Source organism: Ranitomeya imitator, chromosome 6, assembly GCF_032444005.1.
Source record: "Ranitomeya imitator isolate aRanImi1 chromosome 6, aRanImi1.pri, whole genome shotgun sequence".
NCBI lineage: Eukaryota > Metazoa > Chordata > Amphibia > Anura > Dendrobatidae > Ranitomeya > Ranitomeya imitator.
Window position 1 is genome coordinate 575,086,319 of NC_091287.1, and position 22,153 is coordinate 575,108,471.

The window sequence follows — 22,153 nt, forward strand, 5'->3', positions numbered from 1 at the left end:
TAAAGTATTACTCCGGGGTATTTTTTATTTTACCACCAGAGGGTTATCAGTAATGTAAGTAGCTTTGGTCCACTTAGTTAGGGGGGCTGCATTAAACCCTTTGAGGGGGCTGCATTATAACCTATAAGGGGGGCTGCATTATCTACTATATAATTGTCTAAGGGTCACATCCGTCTGTCTGTCTGTCACAGATATTCATTGGTCGCGGCCTCTGTCTGTCATGGAAATTCAAATCGCTGATTGGTCGCAGCAAAACAGCCACGACCAATCAGCGACGGGCACAGTCCGGAAGAAAATGGCCGCTCCATACTCCCCTCCGGTCAGCGCTCACACAGGGTTAATGGTAGCGTTGACCGCGGTGTAACGCACTCGGTTAACGCTGTTATTAACCCTGTGTGACCAACTTTTTACTATTCATGCGGCCTATGCAGCATGAATAGTAAAAATATCTAATGTTAAAAATAATTAAAAAATAAAAAATAGTTACATACTCACCATCCGGAGCCCTCCCGGATCGAACCGGCCGGTTACCGATGCTCCTCGCGACGCCCCGGTGACCGCTCCATACATTGCGGTCTCGCGAGATGATGACGTGCAGTCTCGTGAGACCGCTACGTCATCATCTTGCGAGACCGCAATGCACTCTTCAGACCGGAGCGGGCGAGGAGCATCGGTAACCGACCGCTTCGATCCGGAGGCTCCAGATGGTGAGTATGTAACTATTTTTTATTTTAATTCTTTTTTTTTAACAGGGATATGGTGCATACTATGTGACTGGGCAGTATACTACGTGTCTGTGCTGTATACTACGTGGCTCTGTGCTGTATACTACGTGGCTGGGCAATATACTACGTGGCTGGGCAATATACTACGTGACTGGGCAATATACTATATGGCTAGGCAATATACTACGTGACTGGGCAATATACTACGTGGCTGGGCAATATACTACGTGGCTGGGCAATATACTACGTGGCTGGGCAATATACTACGTGGCTGGGCAATATACTACGTGGCTGGGCAATATACTACGTGGCTGGGCAATATACTACGTGACTGGGCAATATACTACATCACTGGGCAATATACTACGTGGCTGGGCAATATACTACGTAGATGGGCAATATACTACGTGGCTGGGCAATATACTACATCACTGGGCAATATACTACGTGACTGGGCAATATACTACGTGGCTCTGGGCAATATACTGCGTGACTGGGCAATATACTACGTGACTGGGCAATATACTACGTGGCTGGGCAATATACTACGTGACTGGGCAATATACTATGTGGCTGGGCAATATACTGCGTGGCTTGGCAATATACTACGTCGCTGGACAATATACTATGTGACTGGACAATATACTACGTGACTGGGCAATATACTACGTGGCTAGGCAATATACTATGTGGCTGGGCAATATACTATGTGGCTGGGCAATATACTACGTGACTGGGCAATATACTACGTGACTGGGCAATATACTACGTGGGCTGTGCAATATACTACATGGACATGCATATTCTAGAATATCCGATGCGTTAGAATCGGGCCACCATCTAGTACCCTATAAGGGGGGCTACATTATACTATATGAGGGGGCTGCATTATACCCCATGAGGGGGGCTGCATTATACCCTATGGGGGGGTTGCCTTATACTCTGAGGGGGCTACATTATATTCTGTGAGGGGGGCTGCACTATACCCTATCAGGGGGGCTGCATTGTACCCTATGAGGGAGGCTGCATTATATTTTATGGAGTGGCTGCATTATACCCTGTGAGGGGTGCTACCCCAACCCCTGCTACATAATTAAGATGTGTAGTTAAGATGTATTGTAGTGTATTTTAATAGCACCGTTAATTCCATAGTGCTGTACATGAGGAATAGAGTTATAGATATCGTTTACAGTAAACGAATTTACAATGACAGACCGGTACAGAGGGGCAAGCACCCTGTCCTTGCGGACTTATATTCTATGGGATAATGGGGAAGAGACAGAAGGTCGGGGGTGCAGCAGCTCTGGTGGTGGTGAGGCGGCAGCTTGGGTGGTGGTGAGGCGGCAGCTCGGGCGGTGGTGAGGCGGGATCTCGAGTGGTGGTGAGATGGTGGAATGGTTATTGCAGGCTGTAGGCTTACCTAAAGAGATGGGTTTTCAGGTTCCGTCTGAAGGATCCGAGGGTGGTGGATAGTCAGACGTGTTGAGGCGTGGAATTCCAGAGGATGGGGGATATTCGGAAGAAATCTTGGAGGTGGTTGTGTGAGGAATGAATAAGTGTGGAGGAGAGTAGGAGGTCTTGTGAGGATCGAATATTACGTGAGGAAGATATTGGGAGATTAGTTCAGAGATATAGGCAGTGTTAGTAGTTTGAACTTGATTCGTTTGGTAATTGGGAGCCAGTGGAGGGATTTGCAGAGGGGAGAAGCAGGGGAGTAGCGAGGAGAGAGGTGGATTAGCCGGGCAGCAGAGTTGAGGACAGACTGGAGCGGTGCAAAAGAGTTAGCGGGGAGGCCACAGAGGAGGGTGTTGCAGCAATCGAGGCGGGAGATGATGAGGGCATGCACAAGAGTTTTGGTAGATTGTGGGCTGAGGAAGGGAGGGATTCTGGCAATATTTTGGGGTTGGAGGCGATAGGAGGTGCCAAGAGTTTGGACGTGCAGTTTGAAGGACAGGGCAGAGTCGAGAGTTTCCCCGAGGCAGCGGATTTCAGGTGCGGGAGAGAGCGTGATGTAATTTACCATAATAGATAGATCAGTTATGCGCTGATATTAGCGCATTTAACAGCACAATTGGTGGTCTTGTATTTGTTTCTATGTAGATACATAGTGGGCCCTAAGAATGATTTTCTCTGGTGGGCCCAAGGTGCTCCAGTCCAACACTGATGGGACGTCTCACTCAGAGGACACTAAAACAGTCTACTGGTCACCACAGACAGCCAGCAGACACCACTGGCAGCCATCAGATACCATGGACAGCAGGCGGTCACCACAGACAGCAGGTAGTCACCACAGACAGTGGGCGGTAACCACAGACAACGGGCAGTCACCACAGACAGCGGGCGGTCAGATAGCCGGTGCATGCCACAGATAGCCGGCGGACACCACAGACAGCCAGTGGACACCATTGACAGCCAGCAGACACCACTGACAGCTAGCGGACACCACTTACAGCCGGTGGATACCACGGACAGCCAGCAGACACCACGGACAGCGGGCAGTCACCGCAGACAGCTGGCAGACACCACAGACAGCCGGTGGTCCCCACAAGCAGCCAGCGGTCCTCACAGACAGCTGGTGGTCACCACAAGCAGCCACAACTTCAGAAAGCACCATTTATTTCTATTTCTCCCCCCTTTGTACCACCCTATGATGTACGATGGTCCTCAGTCTCGTACAGGAGGGGCCACTACAGGACACTTTGCCCCAGGCTGTGGGGCCCGGTATTGGCTGAGTAAAACTGGGTGAACCAGGTCTCCTGGGTGGCTCATCATCACGTCATACACACTCTTATTGGGCGGCACTGCCCGTAGCATGCTGTCCAGATCTAGTGTGGGTGTTGGGCATGGCTGCTGGGGTCTGGGGGTGGTTGGCTGCGGCAGGAGCCCCCAGTACGGAGGTGTCATGTACGGGGAAGGTCCATAGTTATAATAGGGATACTGAGGAAATGGAAAGAAGGGGAGCGCACTGCGGGGAGCCACCATGTTGGGTGCCACACACTTAGTGTAAGAAGTTGGCAGCTCTGAGGGAACAAATACAGATTTAGATGGAGGTCCACATGGAGAACTATCAGTACTGGAATCAGAACTACTACTCTCATCTTCCCTTTGCCGTTTTGCGGCCCCTTGTGGAGAAGTCCTGGGCATCTCCCTGCAATGATCCGGACTCTGATCACAGCTGATAGGGGACATGGTGGGCAGACTGGTGCTGGAGGAGGAGTTCATGGAGTGGGTGGTGGTGAGCCTAGGACTGCTGGAACTCTGCAGAGAGTGAGGAGCAGGCATCCAGAGCTGGTCAGTTGGGGAGTCACCCTGTTCTTGGTTCTTTTCTGTCTTGGAGACATCTGGAAGTTCCACATCCTGGAGATCATGGAGTAAAGAGTCAATGGTGAATGAGCTGTGTAGTTTGCCGGCATTGTGGAGATTATGAGAGTCTTCCTCCAAGGAGCTGGCACTCGAGTAGTTACTGCCTGGCATCTGCTGCTGGAGCTCTGCGCTGCCATCATACTTGTAGTCGTGCAGGATGTAGGGTGATAAATCCAAGACAAAGCTCTCTGCTTCGCCACGAGACATGACCGTGTTCTGCAGCTTCATGGCGTCCAGGGGGATCCGGCTCACGTCCACCGACCAAAAATTACCTTTGGCCTGAGGCTTTCCTGGATCCTTCAGCACCTGCAAGAAACACCAAGATGCATTAGACCCTTATATTGAACCTACCGAGGAAGACCCCAAATGTCCAGCAACCATGGAACAACCTGCAGAAGAAAAAAATGCAAGAGACATAAGCCAGGACTGCAGAAGACTAGCGACATACCCCACAATGACTACAGAGGACGGGGAAAACGCCACACGCTAACTATGACAACAAGCGAATCACCTCACAGTGACGACAAAAGACAACCGAGCCATCCCACACTGACCTAGACAAAAAGCGCAATACCCCACAGTGATGGCAGAAGACAACCAAAACAACACCCCAAACTGAACTCAACATAGAGCGAAACACCATCCTACAGTAACCGCAAAGGATGTACAAAACACCCCACACTAACCATGACAATGAGCGAATCATCCCACAGCGATGGCAGAAGACAACCGAACCATCCCGCACTGACCTCGACAAAGAGCGAAATACTATCCTATAGTGACCATAGAGAACAACCAAAACAACGCCCCAAATGGACCTCAACATAGAGCGAAACACCATCCTACAGTAACCGCAGAGGATGTACAAAACACCCCACACAAACCATGACAATGAGCGAATCATCCCACAGGGATGGCAGAAGACAACCGAACCATCCCGCACTGACCTCGACAAAGAGCGAAATACTATCCTACAGTGACCACAGAGAACAACCAAAGAAACATCCCAAATGGACCTCAACATAGAGCGAAACAACATCCTACAGTGACCGTAGAGGATGTACTAAACATCCCACACTAATCGCTAGAACAAGGGAATCACCCCACAGTAACGGCAGAAGACAACCGAACCACCCCATAATGACCTCGACAAAAATCAAAACACACAGTGACCGCAGATGACAACCAAAATAACACTCCAAACTGACCTCAACATAGAGCGAAACACCCCACAGTGAAGGCAGAAGACAACCAAAACAACACCCCACACTGACCTCAACGTAGAGTGAAATACCACCCTACAGTGACCACAGAGGATATGTAAAACACCCCACACTAATCGTGACAACAAGCAAATCACCTTACAGTGAGGGTAGAGGACAACCAAAACAACACCCCACACTGACCTCATCGTAGAGTGAAACGCTATCCTACAGTGACCACAGAAGATGTACAAAACACCAACCTGCAGTGAGGACGAGTGAAACACCACCCTACAGTGACCAAACTCCCAGGCCTCTGGTAGAGGACCCGTGAATGAGAAAGTACAAAAAAGGCCACCCCCATTGTGGAGGGGGGTGAGAAGAAAGTTTTATACACAGCTCTGGTAAAAATTAAGAGACCACTGCCCAGTTGTATAAAAATCTACTTCTCTTCATGTCTGACAGCTATTTCATTCCAGTGTCAGTTGAATTCCATCCAGAGGACGCCTCATTCTACTTAATGCGCTTCTAATTAGGTGATCACCTGGACCAAATCTTATTTAATGAATGAAAGTATATAAACCCTGCTGTGGTGTTCACAATCCTCTTGCAAAAGGACAAGCTGGATGGCAAAACAAGTGCTAGTAATATCCCAAAAGTAATAGGAATGAAAAAATAACGTTTAACCATGCCAAAGGAGAGGAAAAGAAAAGTCTTGAGTGATGAAAAGAAGGGCTCAATTCTGGCTTTACTAGCAGAGGGACACAGTGAGCCTCATGTTGCCTCTAGCCTTAAAATTTCTAAGACGGTTGTCCATTACAACAGGGTCAAACAGCAGACATTGAGGACAACAAAGCTACAGACTGGTAGAGTTCGAACTCTCCAGTGACCGGGATGACCATCATCTTATATGAATGTCACTCAGCAACCGCAGGATGACATCAAGTGGCCTACAAAAGGAATGGCAAATGGCAGCTGCGGTGGAGTGCATGGCAAGAACAGCTCGTAACAGGCTCCTAGAGGCAGGATTCAAGTCATTTAAAGCTAGAAAAAAGCCTTTCATCAATGAGAAGCAAAGGAGAGCCAGGCTGAAGTTTGCCAAAGACCATAAGGATTGGACCATAGAGGACTGAAGTAAGATAATCTTATTCTCTGATGAGTCTAATTATCAGCTTTTCCCAACACCTGGTCGTCTAATGGTTAGACGGAGACCTGGAGAGGCGTACAAGCCACAGTGTTTTGCACCCAGTGTGAAATTTGGTGGAGGATCGTGATGATCTGAGGATGCTTCAGCAAGGGCAGGTTGGGCAGGTTGTTTGCGAAGGATGTAAGAATCAAGCCACATACAAGGTTATCCTTGAAAAACAGTTGATTTCTTCTGCTCAGACAATGTTCCCCAACTCTAAGGATTGGGTTTTCCAGCAGGACAATGCAAGTCAGCTAGGTAAATCAAGGTGTGGATGAAGGACCACCACATCAAATCCCTGTCATGGTCAGCCCAATCTCTAGACCTGAACCCCATTGAAAACCTTTGGAATGTAATCAATAGCAGGGGTGTCAAACTGCATTCCTCGAGGGTCGCAAACAGGTCATGTTTTCAGGATTTCCTTGTATTGCACAGGTGATAATTTAATCACCTGCACAGAATGATTCCAGCACCTTGTGTAATGCAAAGGAAATCTTGAAAACAGGCATGGTCTGAGGCCCTCGAGGAATGCAGTTTGACACCCCTGATCAAGAGGAGGATGGATAGTCACAAGCCATCAAACAAAGAACGGCTGACATTATTGTACCAGGAGTGGCATAAGGTCTCCCAGGAGCCGTGTGAAAGACTGGTGGAAAGCTGCCAAGACGCAGGAAAGCCGGGATTAACAATCATGGTTATTCCACAAAATATTGATTTCTGAACTCTTCCTGAGGTAAAACATTAGTATTGTTGTTTCTAAATGATTATGAACTTGTTTTTTTGCATTATTTGAAGTCTGCAAGCAATGTATTTTTTTGTTATTTTGACCATTTCTCATTTTCAGAAAATAAATACAAAACGTATTGCTTGGAACTTCGGAGACGTGTTGTCAGAAGTTTATAGAATAAAAGAACAATTTACATTTTACTCAAAAATATACCTATAAAGAGAAAAATCAGACAAACTAAACATTGTGCAGTGGTCTCTTAATTTTTGCCAGAGCTGTATATATAATAAAGGGGCCTCCAGGGTCCTCATGTCCAACCCCCTGCTCAACGCAGGAATCACTAAATCATCTCATAATCTCAGACAGATATTAGAGCATTATGGTATCTCTTTTGTAACACTTGGGCCAGGACAGAGCCTTGTGGTACCCCGCTTGTAACAATGGGGCCAGAACAGCCTTGTGGGACCCCAATTGTAACACTGGGGCCAGAACAGAGGATTGTGGACCCCTCTTGTAACACTGGGGCCAGGACAGAGCCTAGTGGTATCTCACTTGTAAAACTGGGGCCAGGACAGAGCCTTGTGGTACCCCACTTGTAACACTGGGGCCAGGACAGAGCCTTGTGGTACCCCACTTGTAACACTGGGGCCAGGACAGAGCCTTGTGGTATCTCACTTGTAACACTGGGGCCAGGACAGAGCCTTGTGGTACCTCACTTGTAACACTGGGGCCAGGACAGAGCCTTGTGGTACCCCACTTGTAACACTGGGGTCAGGACAGAGCCTTGTGGTACCCCACTTGTAACACTAGGGCCAGGATAGAGCCTTGTGGTACCCTACTTATAACACTGGGGCCAGGACAGAGCCTTGTGGTATCTCACTTGTAACACTGGGGCCATGATAGAGCCTTGTGGTACCTGACTTGTAACACTGGGGCCAGGACAGAGCCTTGTGGTCCCCACTTTTAACACTGGGGCCAGGACAGAGCCTTGTGGTACCCCACTTGTAACACTGGGGCCAGGACAGAGCCTTGTGGTACCCCACTTGTAGCACTGGGGCCAGGACAGAGCCTTGTGATACCCCACTTGTAGCACTGGGGCCAGGACAGAGCCTTGTGATACCCCACTTGTAGCACTGGGGCCAGGACAGAGCCTTGTGGTACCCCACTTGTAACACTGGGGCCAGGACAGAGCCTTGTGGTACCCCACTTGTAACACTGGGGCCAGGACAGAGCCTTGTGGTATCTCACTTGTAACACTGGGGCCAGGACAGAGCCTTGTGGTATCTCACTTGTAACACTGGGGCCAGGACAGAGCCTTGTTGTACCCCACTTGTAACACTGGGGTCAGGACAGAGCCTTGTGGTACCCCACTTGTAACACTAGGGCCAGGACAGAGCCTTGTGGTACCCTACTTATAACACTGGGGCCAGGACAGAGCCTTGTGGTATCTCACTTGTAACACTGGGGCCATGATAGAGCCTTGTGGTACCTGACTTGTAACACTGGGGCCAGGACAGAGCCTTGTGGTCCCCACTTTTAACACTGGGGCCAGGACAGAGCCTTGTGGTACCCCACTTGTAACACTGGGGCCAGGACAGAGCCTTGTGGTACCCCACTTGTAGCACTGGGGCCAGGACAGAGCCTTGTGATACCCCACTTGTAGCACTGGGGCCAGGACAGAGCCTTGTGATACCCCACTTGTAGCACTGGGGCCAGGACAGAGCCTTGTGGTACCCCACTTGTAACACTGGGGCCATGACAGATCCTTGTGGTATCCCACTTGTAACACTGGGGCCAGGACAGAGCCTTGTGGTACCCCACTTGTAACACTGGGGCCATGACAGATCCTTGTGGTACACCACTTGTAACACTGGGGCCAGGACAGAGCCTTGTGGTACCTCACTTGTAACACTGGGGCCAGGACAGAGGATTGTGGTACCCCGCCTGTAACACTGGGGCCAGGACAGAGCCTTGTGGTACCCCACTTGTAACACTGGGGCCATGACAGATCCTTGTGGTACCCCACTTGTAACACTGGGGCCAGGACAGAGCCTTGTGGTACCCCACTTGTAACACTGGGGCCAGGACAGAGGATTGTGGTACCCCGCCTGTAACACTGGGGCCAGAACAGAGCCTTGTGGTACCCCACTTCTAGCACTGGGGCCAGGACAGAGCCTTGTGATACCCCACTTGTAACACTGGGGCCAGGACAGAGCCTTGTGGTCCCCACTTGTACCACTGGGACCAGGACAGAGCCTTGTGGTACCTCACTTGTATCACTGGGGCCAGGACAGAGCCTTGTGGTTTCTCACTTGTAACACTGGGGCCAGGACAGAGCCTTTTGGTCCCCACTTGTAACACTGGGGCCAGGACAGAGCCTTGTGGTACCTCACTTGTAACACTGGGGCCAGGACAGAGCCTTGTGGTATCTCACTTGTAGCACTGGGGCCAGAACAGAGCCTTGTGGTATCACTTGTAACACTGGGGCCAGGACAGAGCCTTGTGGTACCTCACTTGTAACACTGGGGCCAGGACAGAGGATTGTGGACCCCACTTGTAACACTGGGGCCAGGACAGAGCCTTGTGGTATCTCACTTGTAAAACTGGGGCCAGGACAGAGGATTGTGGTACCCCACTTGTAACACTGGGGTCAGGACAGAGCCTTGTGGTACCCCACTTGTAACACTGGGGTCAGGACAGAGCCTTGTGGTACCCCACTTGTAACACTGGGGCCAGGACAGAGCCTTGTGGTACCCCACTTGTAACACTGGGGCCAGGACAGAGCCTTGTGGTATCTCACTTGTAACACTGGGGCCAGGACAGAGCCTTGTGGTATCTCACTTGTAACACTGGGGCCAGGACAGAGCCTTGTGGTATCTCACTTGTAACACTGGGGCCAGGACAGAGCCTTGTGGTACCCCACTTGTAACACTGGGGTCAGGACAGAGCCTTGTGGTACCCCACTTGTAACACTGGGGCCAGGACAGAGGATTGTGGTACCCCACTTGTAACACTGGGGCCAGGACAGAGCCTTGTGGTACCCCACTTGTAACACTAGGGCCAGGACAGAGCCTTGTGGTACCCTACTTATAACACTGGGGCCAGGACAGAGCCTTGTGGTATCTCACTTGTAACACTGGGGCCATGATAGAGTCTTGTGGTACCTGACTTGTAACACTGGGGCCAGGACAGAGCCTTGTGGTCCCCACTTTTAACACTGGGGCCAAGACAGAGCCTTGTGGTACCCCACTTGTAACACTGGGGCCAGGACAGAGCCTTGTGGTACCCCACTTGTAGCACTGGGGCCAGGACAGAGCCTTGTGATACCCCACTTGTAGCACTGGGGCCAGGACAGAGCCTTGTGATACCCCACTTGTAGCACTGGGGCCAGGACAGAGCCTTGTGGTACCCCACTTGTAACACTGGGGCCATGACAGATCCTTGTGGTATCCCACTTGTAACACTGGGGCCAGGACAGAGCCTTGTCGTACCCCACTTGTAACACTGGGGCCATGACAGATCCTTGTGGTACCCCACTTGTAACACTGGGGCCAGGACAGAGCCTTGTGGTACCTCACTTGTAACACTGGGGCCAGGACAGAGGATTGTGGTACCCCGCCTGTAACACTGGGGCCAGGACAGAGCCTTGTGGTCCCCACTTGTAACACTGGGGCCATGACAGATCCTTGTGGTACCCCACTTGTAACACTGGGGCCAGGACAGAGCATTGTGGTACCCCACTTGAAACACTGGGGCCAGGACAGAGGATTGTGGTACCCCGCCTGTAACACTGGGGCCAGAACAGAGCCTTGTGGTACCCCACTTCTAGCACTGGGGCCAGGACAGAGCCTTGTGATACCCCACTTGTAACACTGGGGCCAGGACAGAGCCTTGTGGTCCCCACTTGTACCACTGGGACCAGGAAAGAGCCTTGTGGTACCTCACTTGTATCACTGTGGCCAGGACAGAGCCTTGTGGTTTCTCACTTGTAACACTGGGGCCAGGACAGAGCCTTTTGGTCCCCACTTGTAACACTGGGGCCAGGACAGCCTTGTGGGACCCCAATTGTAACACTGGGGCCAGAACAGAGGATTGTGGTACCCCGCCTGTAACACTGGGGCCAGAACAGAGCCTTGTGGTACCCCACTTCTAGCACTGGGGCCAGGACAGAGCCTTGTGATACCCCACTTGTAACACTGGGGCCAGGACAGAGCCTTGTGGTCCCCACTTGTACCACTGGGACCAGGACAGAGCCTTGTGGTACCTCACTTGTATCACTGGGGCCAGGACAGAGCCTTGTGGTTTCTCACTTGTAACACTGGGGCCAGGACAGAGCCTTTTGGTCCCCACTTGTAACACTGGGGCCAGGACAGAGCCTTGTGGTACCTCACTTGTAACACTGGGGCCAGGACAGAGCCTTGTGGTATCTCACTTGTAGCACTGGGGCCAGAACAGAGCCTTGTGGTATCACTTGTAACACTGGGGCCAGGACAGAGCCTTGTGGTACCTCACTTGTAACACTGGGGCCAGGACAGAGGATTGTGGACCCCACTTGTAACACTGGGGCCAGGACAGAGCCTTGTGGTATCTCACTTGTAAAACTGGGGCCAGGACAGAGGATTGTGGTACCCCACTTGTAACACTGGGGTCAGGACAGAGCCTTGTGGTACCCCACTTGTAACACTGGGGTCAGGACAGAGCCTTGTGGTACCCCACTTGTAACACTGGGGCCAGGACAGAGCCTTGTGGTACCCCACTTGTAACACTGGGGCCAGGACAGAGCCTTGTGGTATCTCACTTGTAACACTGGGGCCAGGACAGAGCCTTGTGGTATCTCACTTGTAACACTGGGGCCAGGACAGAGCCTTGTGGTATCTCACTTGTAACACTGGGGCCAGGACAGAGCCTTGTGGTACCCCACTTGTAACACTGGGGTCAGGACAGAGCCTTGTGGTACCCCACTTGTAACACTGGGGCCAGGACAGAGGATTGTGGTACCCCACTTGTAACACTGGGGCCAGGACAGAGCCTTGTGGTACCCCACTTGTAACACTAGGGCCAGGACAGAGCCTTGTGGTACCCTACTTATAACACTGGGGCCAGGACAGAGCCTTGTGGTATCTCACTTGTAACACTGGGGCCATGATAGAGTCTTGTGGTACCTGACTTGTAACACTGGGGCCAGGACAGAGCCTTGTGGTCCCCACTTTTAACACTGGGGCCAGGACAGAGCCTTGTGGTACCCCACTTGTAACACTGGGGCCAGGACAGAGCCTTGTGGTACCCCACTTGTAGCACTGGGGCCAGGACAGAGCCTTGTGATACCCCACTTGTAGCACTGGGGCCAGGACAGAGCCTTGTGATACCCCACTTGTAGCACTGGGGCCAGGACAGAGCCTTGTGGTACCCCACTTGTAACACTGGGGCCATGACAGATCCTTGTGGTATCCCACTTGTAACACTGGGGCCAGGACAGAGCCTTGTCGTACCCCACTTGTAACACTGGGGCCATGACAGATCCTTGTGGTACCCCACTTGTAACACTGGGGCCAGGACAGAGCCTTGTGGTACCTCACTTGTAACACTGGGGCCAGGACAGAGGATTGTGGTACCCCGCCTGTAACACTGGGGCCAGGACAGAGCCTTGTGGTCCCCACTTGTAACATAGTAACATAGTAACATAGTTAGTAAGGCCGAAAAAAGACATTTGTCCATCCAGTTCAGCCTATATTCCATCATAATAAATCCCCAGATCTACGTCCTTCTACAGAACCTAATAATTGTATGATACAATATTGTTCTGCTCCAGGAAGACATCCAGGCCTCTCTTGAACCCCTCGACTGAGTTCGCCATCACCACCTCCTCAGGCAAGCAATTCCAGATTCTCACTGCCCTAACAGTAAAGAATCCTCTTCTATGTTGGTGGAAAAACCTTCTCTCCTCCAGACGCAAAGAATGCCCCCTTGTGCCCGTCACCTTCCTTGGTATAAACAGATCCTCAGCGAGATATTTGTATTGTCCCCTTATATACTTATACATGGTTATTAGATCGCCCCTCAGTCGTCTTTTTTCTAGACTAAATAATCCTAATTTCGCTAATCTATCTGGGTATTGTAGTTCTCCCATCCCCTTTATTAATTTTGTTGCCCTCCTTTGTACTCTCTCTAGTTCCATTATATCCTTCCTGAGCACCGGTGCCCAAAACTGGACACAGTACTCCATGTGCGGTCTAACTAGGGATTTGTACAGAGGCAGTATAATGCTCTCATCATGTGTATCCAGACCTCTTTTAATGCACCCCATGATCCTGTTTGCCTTGGCAGCTGCTGCCTGGCACTGGCTGCTCCAGGTAAGTTTATCATTAACTAGGATCCCCAAGTCCTTCTCCCTGTCAGATTTACCCAGTGGTTTCCCGTTCAGTGTGTAATGGTGATATTGATTCCCTCTTCCCATGTGTATAACCTTACATTTATCATTGTTAAACCTCATCTGCCACCTTTCAGCCCAAGTTTCCAACTTATCCAGATCCATCTGTAGCAGAATACTATCTTCTCTTGTATTAACTGCTTTACATAGTTTTGTATCATCTGCAAATATCGATATTTTACTGTGTAAACCTTCTACCAGATCATTAATGAATATGTTGAAGAGAACAGGTCCCAATACTGACCCCTGCGGTACCCCACTGGTCACAGCGACCCAGTTAGAGACTATACCATTTATAACCACCCTCTGCTTTCTATCACTATCACTTGTAACACTGGGGCCATGACAGATCCTTGTGGTACCCCACTTGTAACACTGGGGCCAGGACAGAGCATTGTGGTACCCCACTTGAAACACTGGGGCCAGGACAGAGGATTGTGGTACCCCGCCTGTAACACTGGGGCCAGAACAGAGCCTTGTGGTACCCCACTTCTAGCACTGGGGCCAGGACAGAGCCTTGTGATACCCCACTTGTAACACTGGGGCCAGGACAGAGCCTTGTGGTCCCCACTTGTACCACTGGGACCAGGAAAGAGCCTTGTGGTACCTCACTTGTATCACTGTGGCCAGGACAGAGCCTTGTGGTTTCTCACTTGTAACACTGGGGCCAGGACAGAGCCTTTTGGTCCCCACTTGTAACACTGGGGCCAGGACAGCCTTGTGGGACCCCAATTGTAACACTGGGGCCAGAACAGAGGATTGTGGACCCCACTTGTAACACTGGGGCCAGGACAGAGCCTTGTGGTATCTCACTTGTAAAACTGGGGCCAGGACAGAGGATTGTGGTACCCCACTTGTAACACTGGGGTCAGGACAGAGCCTTGTGGTACCCCACTTGTAACACTGGGGCCAGGACAGAGCCTTGTGGTACCCCACTTGTAACACTGGGGCCAGGACAGAGCCTTGTGGTACCCCACTTGTAACACTGGGGCCAGGACAGAGCCTTGTGGTATCTCACTTGTAACACTGGGGCCAGGACAGAGCCTTGTGGTATCTCACTTGTAACACTGGGGCCAGGAAAGAGCCTTGTGGTATCTCACTTGTAACACTGGGGCCAGGACAGAGCCTTGTGGTACCCCACTTGTAACACTGGGGTCAGGACAGAGCCTTGTGGTATCTCACTTGTAACACTGGGGCCATGATAGAGCCTTGTGGTACCTGACTTGTAACACTGGGGCCAGGACAGAGCCTTCTGGTCCCCACTTTTAACACTGGGGCCAGGACAGAGCCTTGTGGTACCCCACTTGTAACACTGGAGCCAGGACAGAGCCTTGTGGTACCCCACTTGTAGCACTGGGGCCAGGACAGAGCCTTGTGATACCCCACTTGTAGCACTGGGGCCAGGACAGAGCCTTGTGGTACCCCACTTGTAACACTGGGGCCATGACAGATCCTTGTGGTATCCCACTTGTAACACTGGGGCCAGGACAGAGCCTTGTGGTACCCCACTTGTAACACTGGGGCCATGACAGATCCTTGTGCTACCCCACTTGTAACACTGGGGCCAGGACCGAGCCTTGTGGTACCTCACTTGTAACACTGGGGCCAGGACAGAGGATTGTGGTACCCCGCCTGTAACACTGGGGCCAGGACAGAGCCTTGTGGTATCTCACTTGTAACACTGGGGCCATGACAGATCCTTGTGGTACCCCACTTGTAACACTGGGGCCAGGACAGAGCCTTGTGGTACCCCACTTGTAACACTGGGGCCAGGACAGAGGATTGTGGTACCCCGCCTGTAACACTGGGGCCAGAACAGAGCCTTGTGGTACCCCACTTCTAGCACTGGGGCCAGGACAGAGCCTTGTGATACCCCACTTGTAACACTGGGGCCAGGACAGAGCCTTATGGTCCCCACTTGTACCACTGGGACCAGGACAGAGCCTTGTGGTACCTCACTTGTATCACTGGGGCCAGGACAGAGCCTTGTGGTTTCTCACTTGTAACACTGGAGCCAGGACAGAGCCTTTTGGTCCCCACTTGTAACACTGGGGCCAGGACAGAGCCTTGTGGTACCTCACTTGTAACACTGGGGCCAGGACAGAGCCTTGTGGTATCTCACTTGTAGCACTGGGGCCAGAACAGAGCCTTGTGGTATCACTTGTAACACTGGGGCCAGGACAGAGCCTTGTGGTATCTCACTTGTAACACTGGGGCCAGAACAGAGCCTTGTGGTACCCCACTTGTAACACTGGGGTCAGGACAGAGCCTTGTGGTACCCCACTTGTAACACTGGGGCCAGGACAGAGGATTGTGGTACCCCACTTGTAACACTGGGGCCAGGACAGAGCCTTGTGGTACCCCACTTGTAACACTAGGGCCAGGACAGAGCCTTGTGGTACCCTAATTATAACACTGGGGCCAGGACAGAGCCTTGTGGTATCTCACTTGTAACACTGGGGCCATGATAGAGCCTTGTGGTACCTGACTTGTAACACTGGGGCCAGGACAGAGCCTTGTGGTCCCCACTTTTAACACTGGGACCAGGACAGAGCCTTGTGGTACCCCACTTGTAACACTGGGGCCAGGACAGAGCCTTGTGGTACCCCACTTGTAGCACTGGGGCCAGGACAGAGCCTTGTGAGACCCCACTTGTAGCACTGGGGCCAGGACAGAGCCTTGTGATACCCCACTTGTAGCACTGGGGCCAGGACAGAGCCTTGTGGTACCCCACTTGTAACACTGGGGCCATGACAGATCCTTGTGGTATCCCACTTGTAACTCTGGGGCCAGGACAGAGCCTTGTGGTACCCCACTTGTAACACTGGGGCCATGACAGATCCTTGTGGTACCCCACTTGTAACACTGGGGCCAGGACAGAGCCTTGTGGTACCTCACTTGTAACACTGGGGCCAGGACAGAGGATTGTGGTACCCCGCCTGTAACACTGGGGCCAGGACAGAGCCTTGTGGTACCCCACTTGTAACACTGGGGCCATGACAGATCCTTGTGGTACCCCACTTGTAACACTGGGGCCAGGACAGAGCCTTGTGGTACCCCACTTGTAACACTGGGGCCAGGACAGAGGATTGTGGTACCCCGCCTGTAACACTGGGGCCAGAACAGAGCCTTGTGGTACCCCACTTCTAGCACTGGGGCCAGGACAGAGCCTTGTGATACCCCAGTTGTAACACTGGGGCCAGGACAGAGCCTTGTGGTCCCCACTTGTACCACTGGGACCAGGACAGAGCCTTGTGGTACCTCACTTGTATCACTGGGGCCAGGACAGAGCCTTGTGGTTTCTCACTTGTAACACTGGGGCCAGGACAGAGCCTTTTGGTCCCCACTTGTAACACTGGGGCCAGGACAGAGCTTTGTGGTACCTCACTTGTTACACTGGGGCCAGGACAGAGCCTTGTGGTACCTCACTTGTAACACTGGGGCCAGGACAGAGCCTTGTGGTACCTCACTTGTAACACTGGGGCCAGGACAGAGCTTTGTGGTACCTCACTTGTATCACTGGGGCCAGGACAGAGCCTTGTGGTCCCAACCTGTAACACTGGGGCCAGAACAGAGGATTGTGGACCCCACTTGTAACACTGGGTCCAGGACAGAGCCTTATGAACCCCACTTGTAACACTGGGGCCAGGACAGAGCCTTGTGGTACCCCACTTGTAACACTGGGGCTAGAACAGAGGATTGTGGACCCCACTTGTAACACTGGGGCCAGGACAGAGCCTTGTGGTTTCCCACTTGTAACACTGGGCCAAAACAGAAGATTGTGGTATCTCACTTGTAACACTGGGGCCAGGACAGAGCCTTGTGATACCCCACTTGTAGCAGTGGGGCCAGGACAGAGCCTTGTGATACCCCACTTGTAACACTGGGGCCAGGACAGAGTCTTGTGGTACCCCTCTTGTAGCACTGGGGCCAGGACAGAGCCTTGTGATACCCCACTTGTAGCACTGGGGCCAGGACAGAGCCTTGTGATACCCCACTTGTAACACTGGGGCCGGGACAGAGGATTGTGGTACCCCGCTTGTAACACTGGGGCCAGAACAGAGCCTTGTGGTACCCCACTTGTAGCACTGGGGCCAGGACAGAGCCTTGTGATACTCCACTTGTAACACTGGGGCCAGGACAGAGCCTTGTGGTACCTCACTTGGTAACACTGGGGCCAGGACAGAGCCTTGTGGTCCCTACTTGTAACACTGGGGCCAGGACAGAGCCTTGTGGTACCTCACTTGTATCACTGGGGCCAGGACAGAGCCTTGTAGTTTCTCACTTGTAACACTGGGGCCAGGACAGAGCCTTGTGGTACCTCACTTGTATCACTGGGGCCAGGACAGAGCCTTGTGGTTTCTCACTTGTAACACTGGGGCCAGGACAGAGCCTTTTGGTCCCCACTTGTAACACTGGGGCCAGGACAGAGCCTTGTGGTACCTCACTTGTAACACTGGGGCCAGGACAGAGCCTTGTGGTATCTCACTTGTAGCACTGGGGCCAGAACAGAGCCTTGTGGTATCTCTTGTAACACTGGGGCCAGGACAGAGCCTTGTGGTACCTCACTTGTAACACTGGGGCCAGGACAGAGCCTTGTGGTACCTCACTTGTAACACTGGGGCCAGGACAGAGCCTTGTGGTACCTCACTTGTATCACTGGGGCCAGGACAGAGCCTTGTGGTCCCAACCTGTAACACTGGGGCCAGGACAGAGCCTTGTGGTCCCCACCTGTAACACTGGGGCCAGAACAGAGGATTGTGGACCCCACTTGTAACACTGGGTCCAGGACAGAGCCTTATGAACCCCACTTGTAACACTGGGGCCAGGACAGAGCCTTGTGGTACCCCACTTGTAACACTGGGGCTAGAACAGAGGATTGTGGACCCCACTTGTAACACTGGGGCCAGGACAGAGCCTTGTGGTACCCCACTTGTAACACAGGGGCCAGGACAGAGCCTTGTGATACCCCACTTGTAGCACTGGGGCCAGGACAGAGCCTTGTGATACCCCACTTGTAACACTGGGGCCAGGACAGAGTCTTGTGGTACCCCACTTGTAGCACTGGGGCCAGGACAGAGCCTTGTGATACCCCACTTGTAGCACTGGGGCCAGGACAGAGCCTTGTGATACCCCACTTGTAACACTGGGGCCGGGACAGAGCCTTGTGGTACCCACTTTTAACACTGGGGCCAGGACAGATCCTTGTGGTCCCCACTTGTAACACTGGGGCCAGGACAGAGCCTTGTGGTACCTCATTTGTAACACTGGGGCCAGGACAGAGCCTTGTGGTACCTCACTTGTAACACTGGGGCCAGGACAGAGCCTTGTGGTACCTCACTTGTAACACTGGGGCCAGGACAGAGCCTTGTGGTACCTCACTTGTAACACTGGGGCCAGGACAGAGCCTTGTGGTACCCCACTTGTATCACTGGGGCCAGGACAGAGCCTTGTGGTCCCCACTTGTGACACTGGGGCCAGGACAGAGCCTTGTGGTACCTGACTTGTAACACTGGGGCCAGGACAGAGCCTTGTGGTCCCCACTTGTAACACAGGGGCCAGGACAGAGCCTTGTGGTACCCCACTTGTAACACTGGGGCCAGGACAGAGCCTTGTGGTCCCCACTTGTAACACTTGGGCCAGGACAGAGCCTTGTGGTACCTCACTTGTAACACTGGGGCCAGGACAGAACCTTGTGGTCCCCACTTGTAACACTGGGGCCAGGACAGAGCCTTGTGGTACCTGACTTGTAACACTGGGGCCAGGACAGAGCCTTGTGGTTTCCCACTTGTAACACTGGGGCCAGGACAGAGCCTTGTGGTACCTCCCTTGTAACACTGGGGCCAGGACAGAGCCTTGTGGTACCTCACTTGTAACACTGGGGCCAGGACAGATCCTTGTGGTACCTCAATTGTAACACTGGGCCAGGACAGAGCCTTGTGGTACCCACTTTTAACACTGGGGCCAGGACAGATCCTTGTGGTCCCCACTTGTAACACTGGGGCCAGGACAGAGCCTTGTGGTACCTCATTTGTAACACTGGGGCCAGGACAGAGCCTTGTGGTACCTCACTTGTAACACTGGGGCCAGGACAGAGCCTTGTGGTACCTCACTTGTAACACTGGGGCCAGGACAGAGCCTTGTGGTACCTCACTTGTAACACTGGGGCCAGGACAGAGCCTTGTGGTACCCCACTTGTATCACTGGGGCCAGGACAGAGCCTTGTGGTCCCCACTTGTAACACTGGGGCCAGGACAGAGCCTTGTGGTACCTGACTTGTAACACTGGGGCCAGGACAGAGCCTTGTGGTCCCCACTTGTTACACTGGGGCCAGGACAGAGCCTTGTGGTACCCCACTTGTAACACTGGGGCCAGGACAGAGCCTTGTGGTCCCCACTTGTAACACTTGGGCCAGGACAGAGCCTTGTGGTACCTCACTTGTAACACTGGGGCCAGGACAGAACCTTGTGGTCCCCACTTGTAACACTGGGGCCAGGACAGAGCCTTGTGGTACCTCACTTGCAACACTGGGGCCAGGACAGAGCCTTGTGGTTTCCCACTTGTAACACTGGGGCCAGGACAGAGCCTTGTGATACCCCACTTGTAACACTGGGGCCAGGACAGAGTCTTGTGGTACCCCACTTGTAGCACTGGGGCCAGGACAGAGCCTTGTGATACCCCACTTGTAGCACTGGGGCCAGGACAGAGCCTTGTGATACCCCACTTGTAACACTGGGGCCGGGACAGAGCCTTGTGGTACCCACTTTTAACACTGGGGCCAGGACAGATCCTTGTGGTCCCCACTTGTAACACTGGGGCCAGGACAGAGCCTTGTGGTACCTCATTTGTAACACTGGGGCCAGGACAGAGCCTTGTGGTACCTCACTTGTAACACTGGGGCCAGGACAGAGCCTTGTGGTACCTCACTTGTAACACTGGGGCCAGGACAGAGCCTTGTGGTACCTCACTTGTAACACTGGGGCCAGGACAGAGCCTTGTGGTACCCCACTTGTATCACTGGGGCCAGGACAGAGCCTTGTGGTCCCCACTTGTGACACTGGGGCCAGGACAGAGCCTTGTGGTACCTGACTTGTAACACTGGGGCCAGGACAGAGCCTTGTGGTCCCCACTTGTAACACAGGGGCCAGGACAGAGCCTTGTGGTACCCCACTTGTAACACTGGGGCCAGGACAGAGCCTTGTGGTCCCCACTTGTAACACTTGGGCCAGGACAGAGCCTTGTGGTACCTCACTTGTAACACTGGGGCCAGGACAGAACCTTGTGGTCCCCACTTGTAACACTGGGGCCAGGACAGAGCCTTGTGGTACCTGACTTGTAACACTGGGGCCAGGACAGAGCCTTGTGGTTTCCCACTTGTAACACTGGGGCCAGGACAGAGCCTTGTGGTACCTCCCTTGTAACACTGGGGCCAGGACAGAGCCTTGTGGTACCTCACTTGTAACACTGGGGCCAGGACAGATCCTTGTGGTACCTCAATTGTAACACTGGGCCAGGACAGAGCCTTGTGGTACCCACTTTTAACACTGGGGCCAGGACAGATCCTTGTGGTCCCCACTTGTAACACTGGGGCCAGGACAGAGCCTTGTGGTACCTCATTTGTAACACTGGGGCCAGGACAGAGCCTTGTGGTACCTCACTTGTAACACTGGGGCCAGGACAGAGCCTTGTGGTACCTCACTTGTAACACTGGGGCCAGGACAGAGCCTTGTGGTACCTCACTTGTAACACTGGGGCCAGGACAGAGCCTTGTGGTACCCCACTTGTATCACTGGGGCCAGGACAGAGCCTTGTGGTCCCCACTTGTAACACTGGGGCCAGGACAGAGCCTTGTGGTACCTGACTTGTAACACTGGGGCCAGGACAGAGCCTTGTGGTCCCCACTTGTTACACTGGGGCCAGGACAGAGCCTTGTGGTACCCCACTTGTAACACTGGGGCCAGGACAGAGCCTTGTGGTCCCCACTTGTAACACTTGGGCCAGGACAGAGCCTTGTGGTACCTCACTTGTAACACTGGGGCCAGGACAGAACCTTGTGGTCCCCACTTGTAACACTGGGGCCAGGACAGAGCCTTGTGGTACCTCACTTGCAACACTGGGGCCAGGACAGAGCCTTGTGGTTTCCCACTTGTAACACTGGGGCCAGGACAGAGCCTTGTGGTACCTCCCTTGTAACACTGGGGCCAGGACAGAGCCTTGTGGTACCTCACTTGTAACACTGGGGCCAGGACAGATCCTTGTGGTACCTCAATTGTAACACTGGGCCAGGACAGAGCCTTGTGGTACCTCACTTGTATCACTGGGGCCAGGACAGAGCCTTGTGGTCCCAACTTGTAACACTGGGGCCAGGACAGAGCCTTGTGGTACCTCACTTGTAACACTGGGGCCAGGACAGAGCCTTATGGTACCTCACTTGTAACACTGGGGCCAGGACAGAGCCTTGTGGTACCTCACTTGTAACACTGGGGCCAGGACAGAGTCTTGTGGTACCTCACTTGTAACACT

At 52.8% G+C, this 22,153-nt stretch overlaps 1 protein-coding gene across 1 annotated transcript in view; it reads right to left on the reverse strand.

Moving 5' to 3' along the window:
- Window positions 1-3,389: 3,389 nt before the first annotated feature.
- LOC138643522 (forkhead box protein H1-like) overlaps window positions 3,390-22,153 on the reverse strand; it is a 79,377-nt gene continuing 60,613 nt past the window's right edge. The window contains exon 3 of the mRNA XM_069732421.1: window positions 3,390-4,394. Within this exon, the coding sequence (XP_069588522.1) occupies window positions 3,390-4,394 (1,005 nt within the window). The remainder of the gene's footprint in view (window positions 4,395-22,153) is intronic.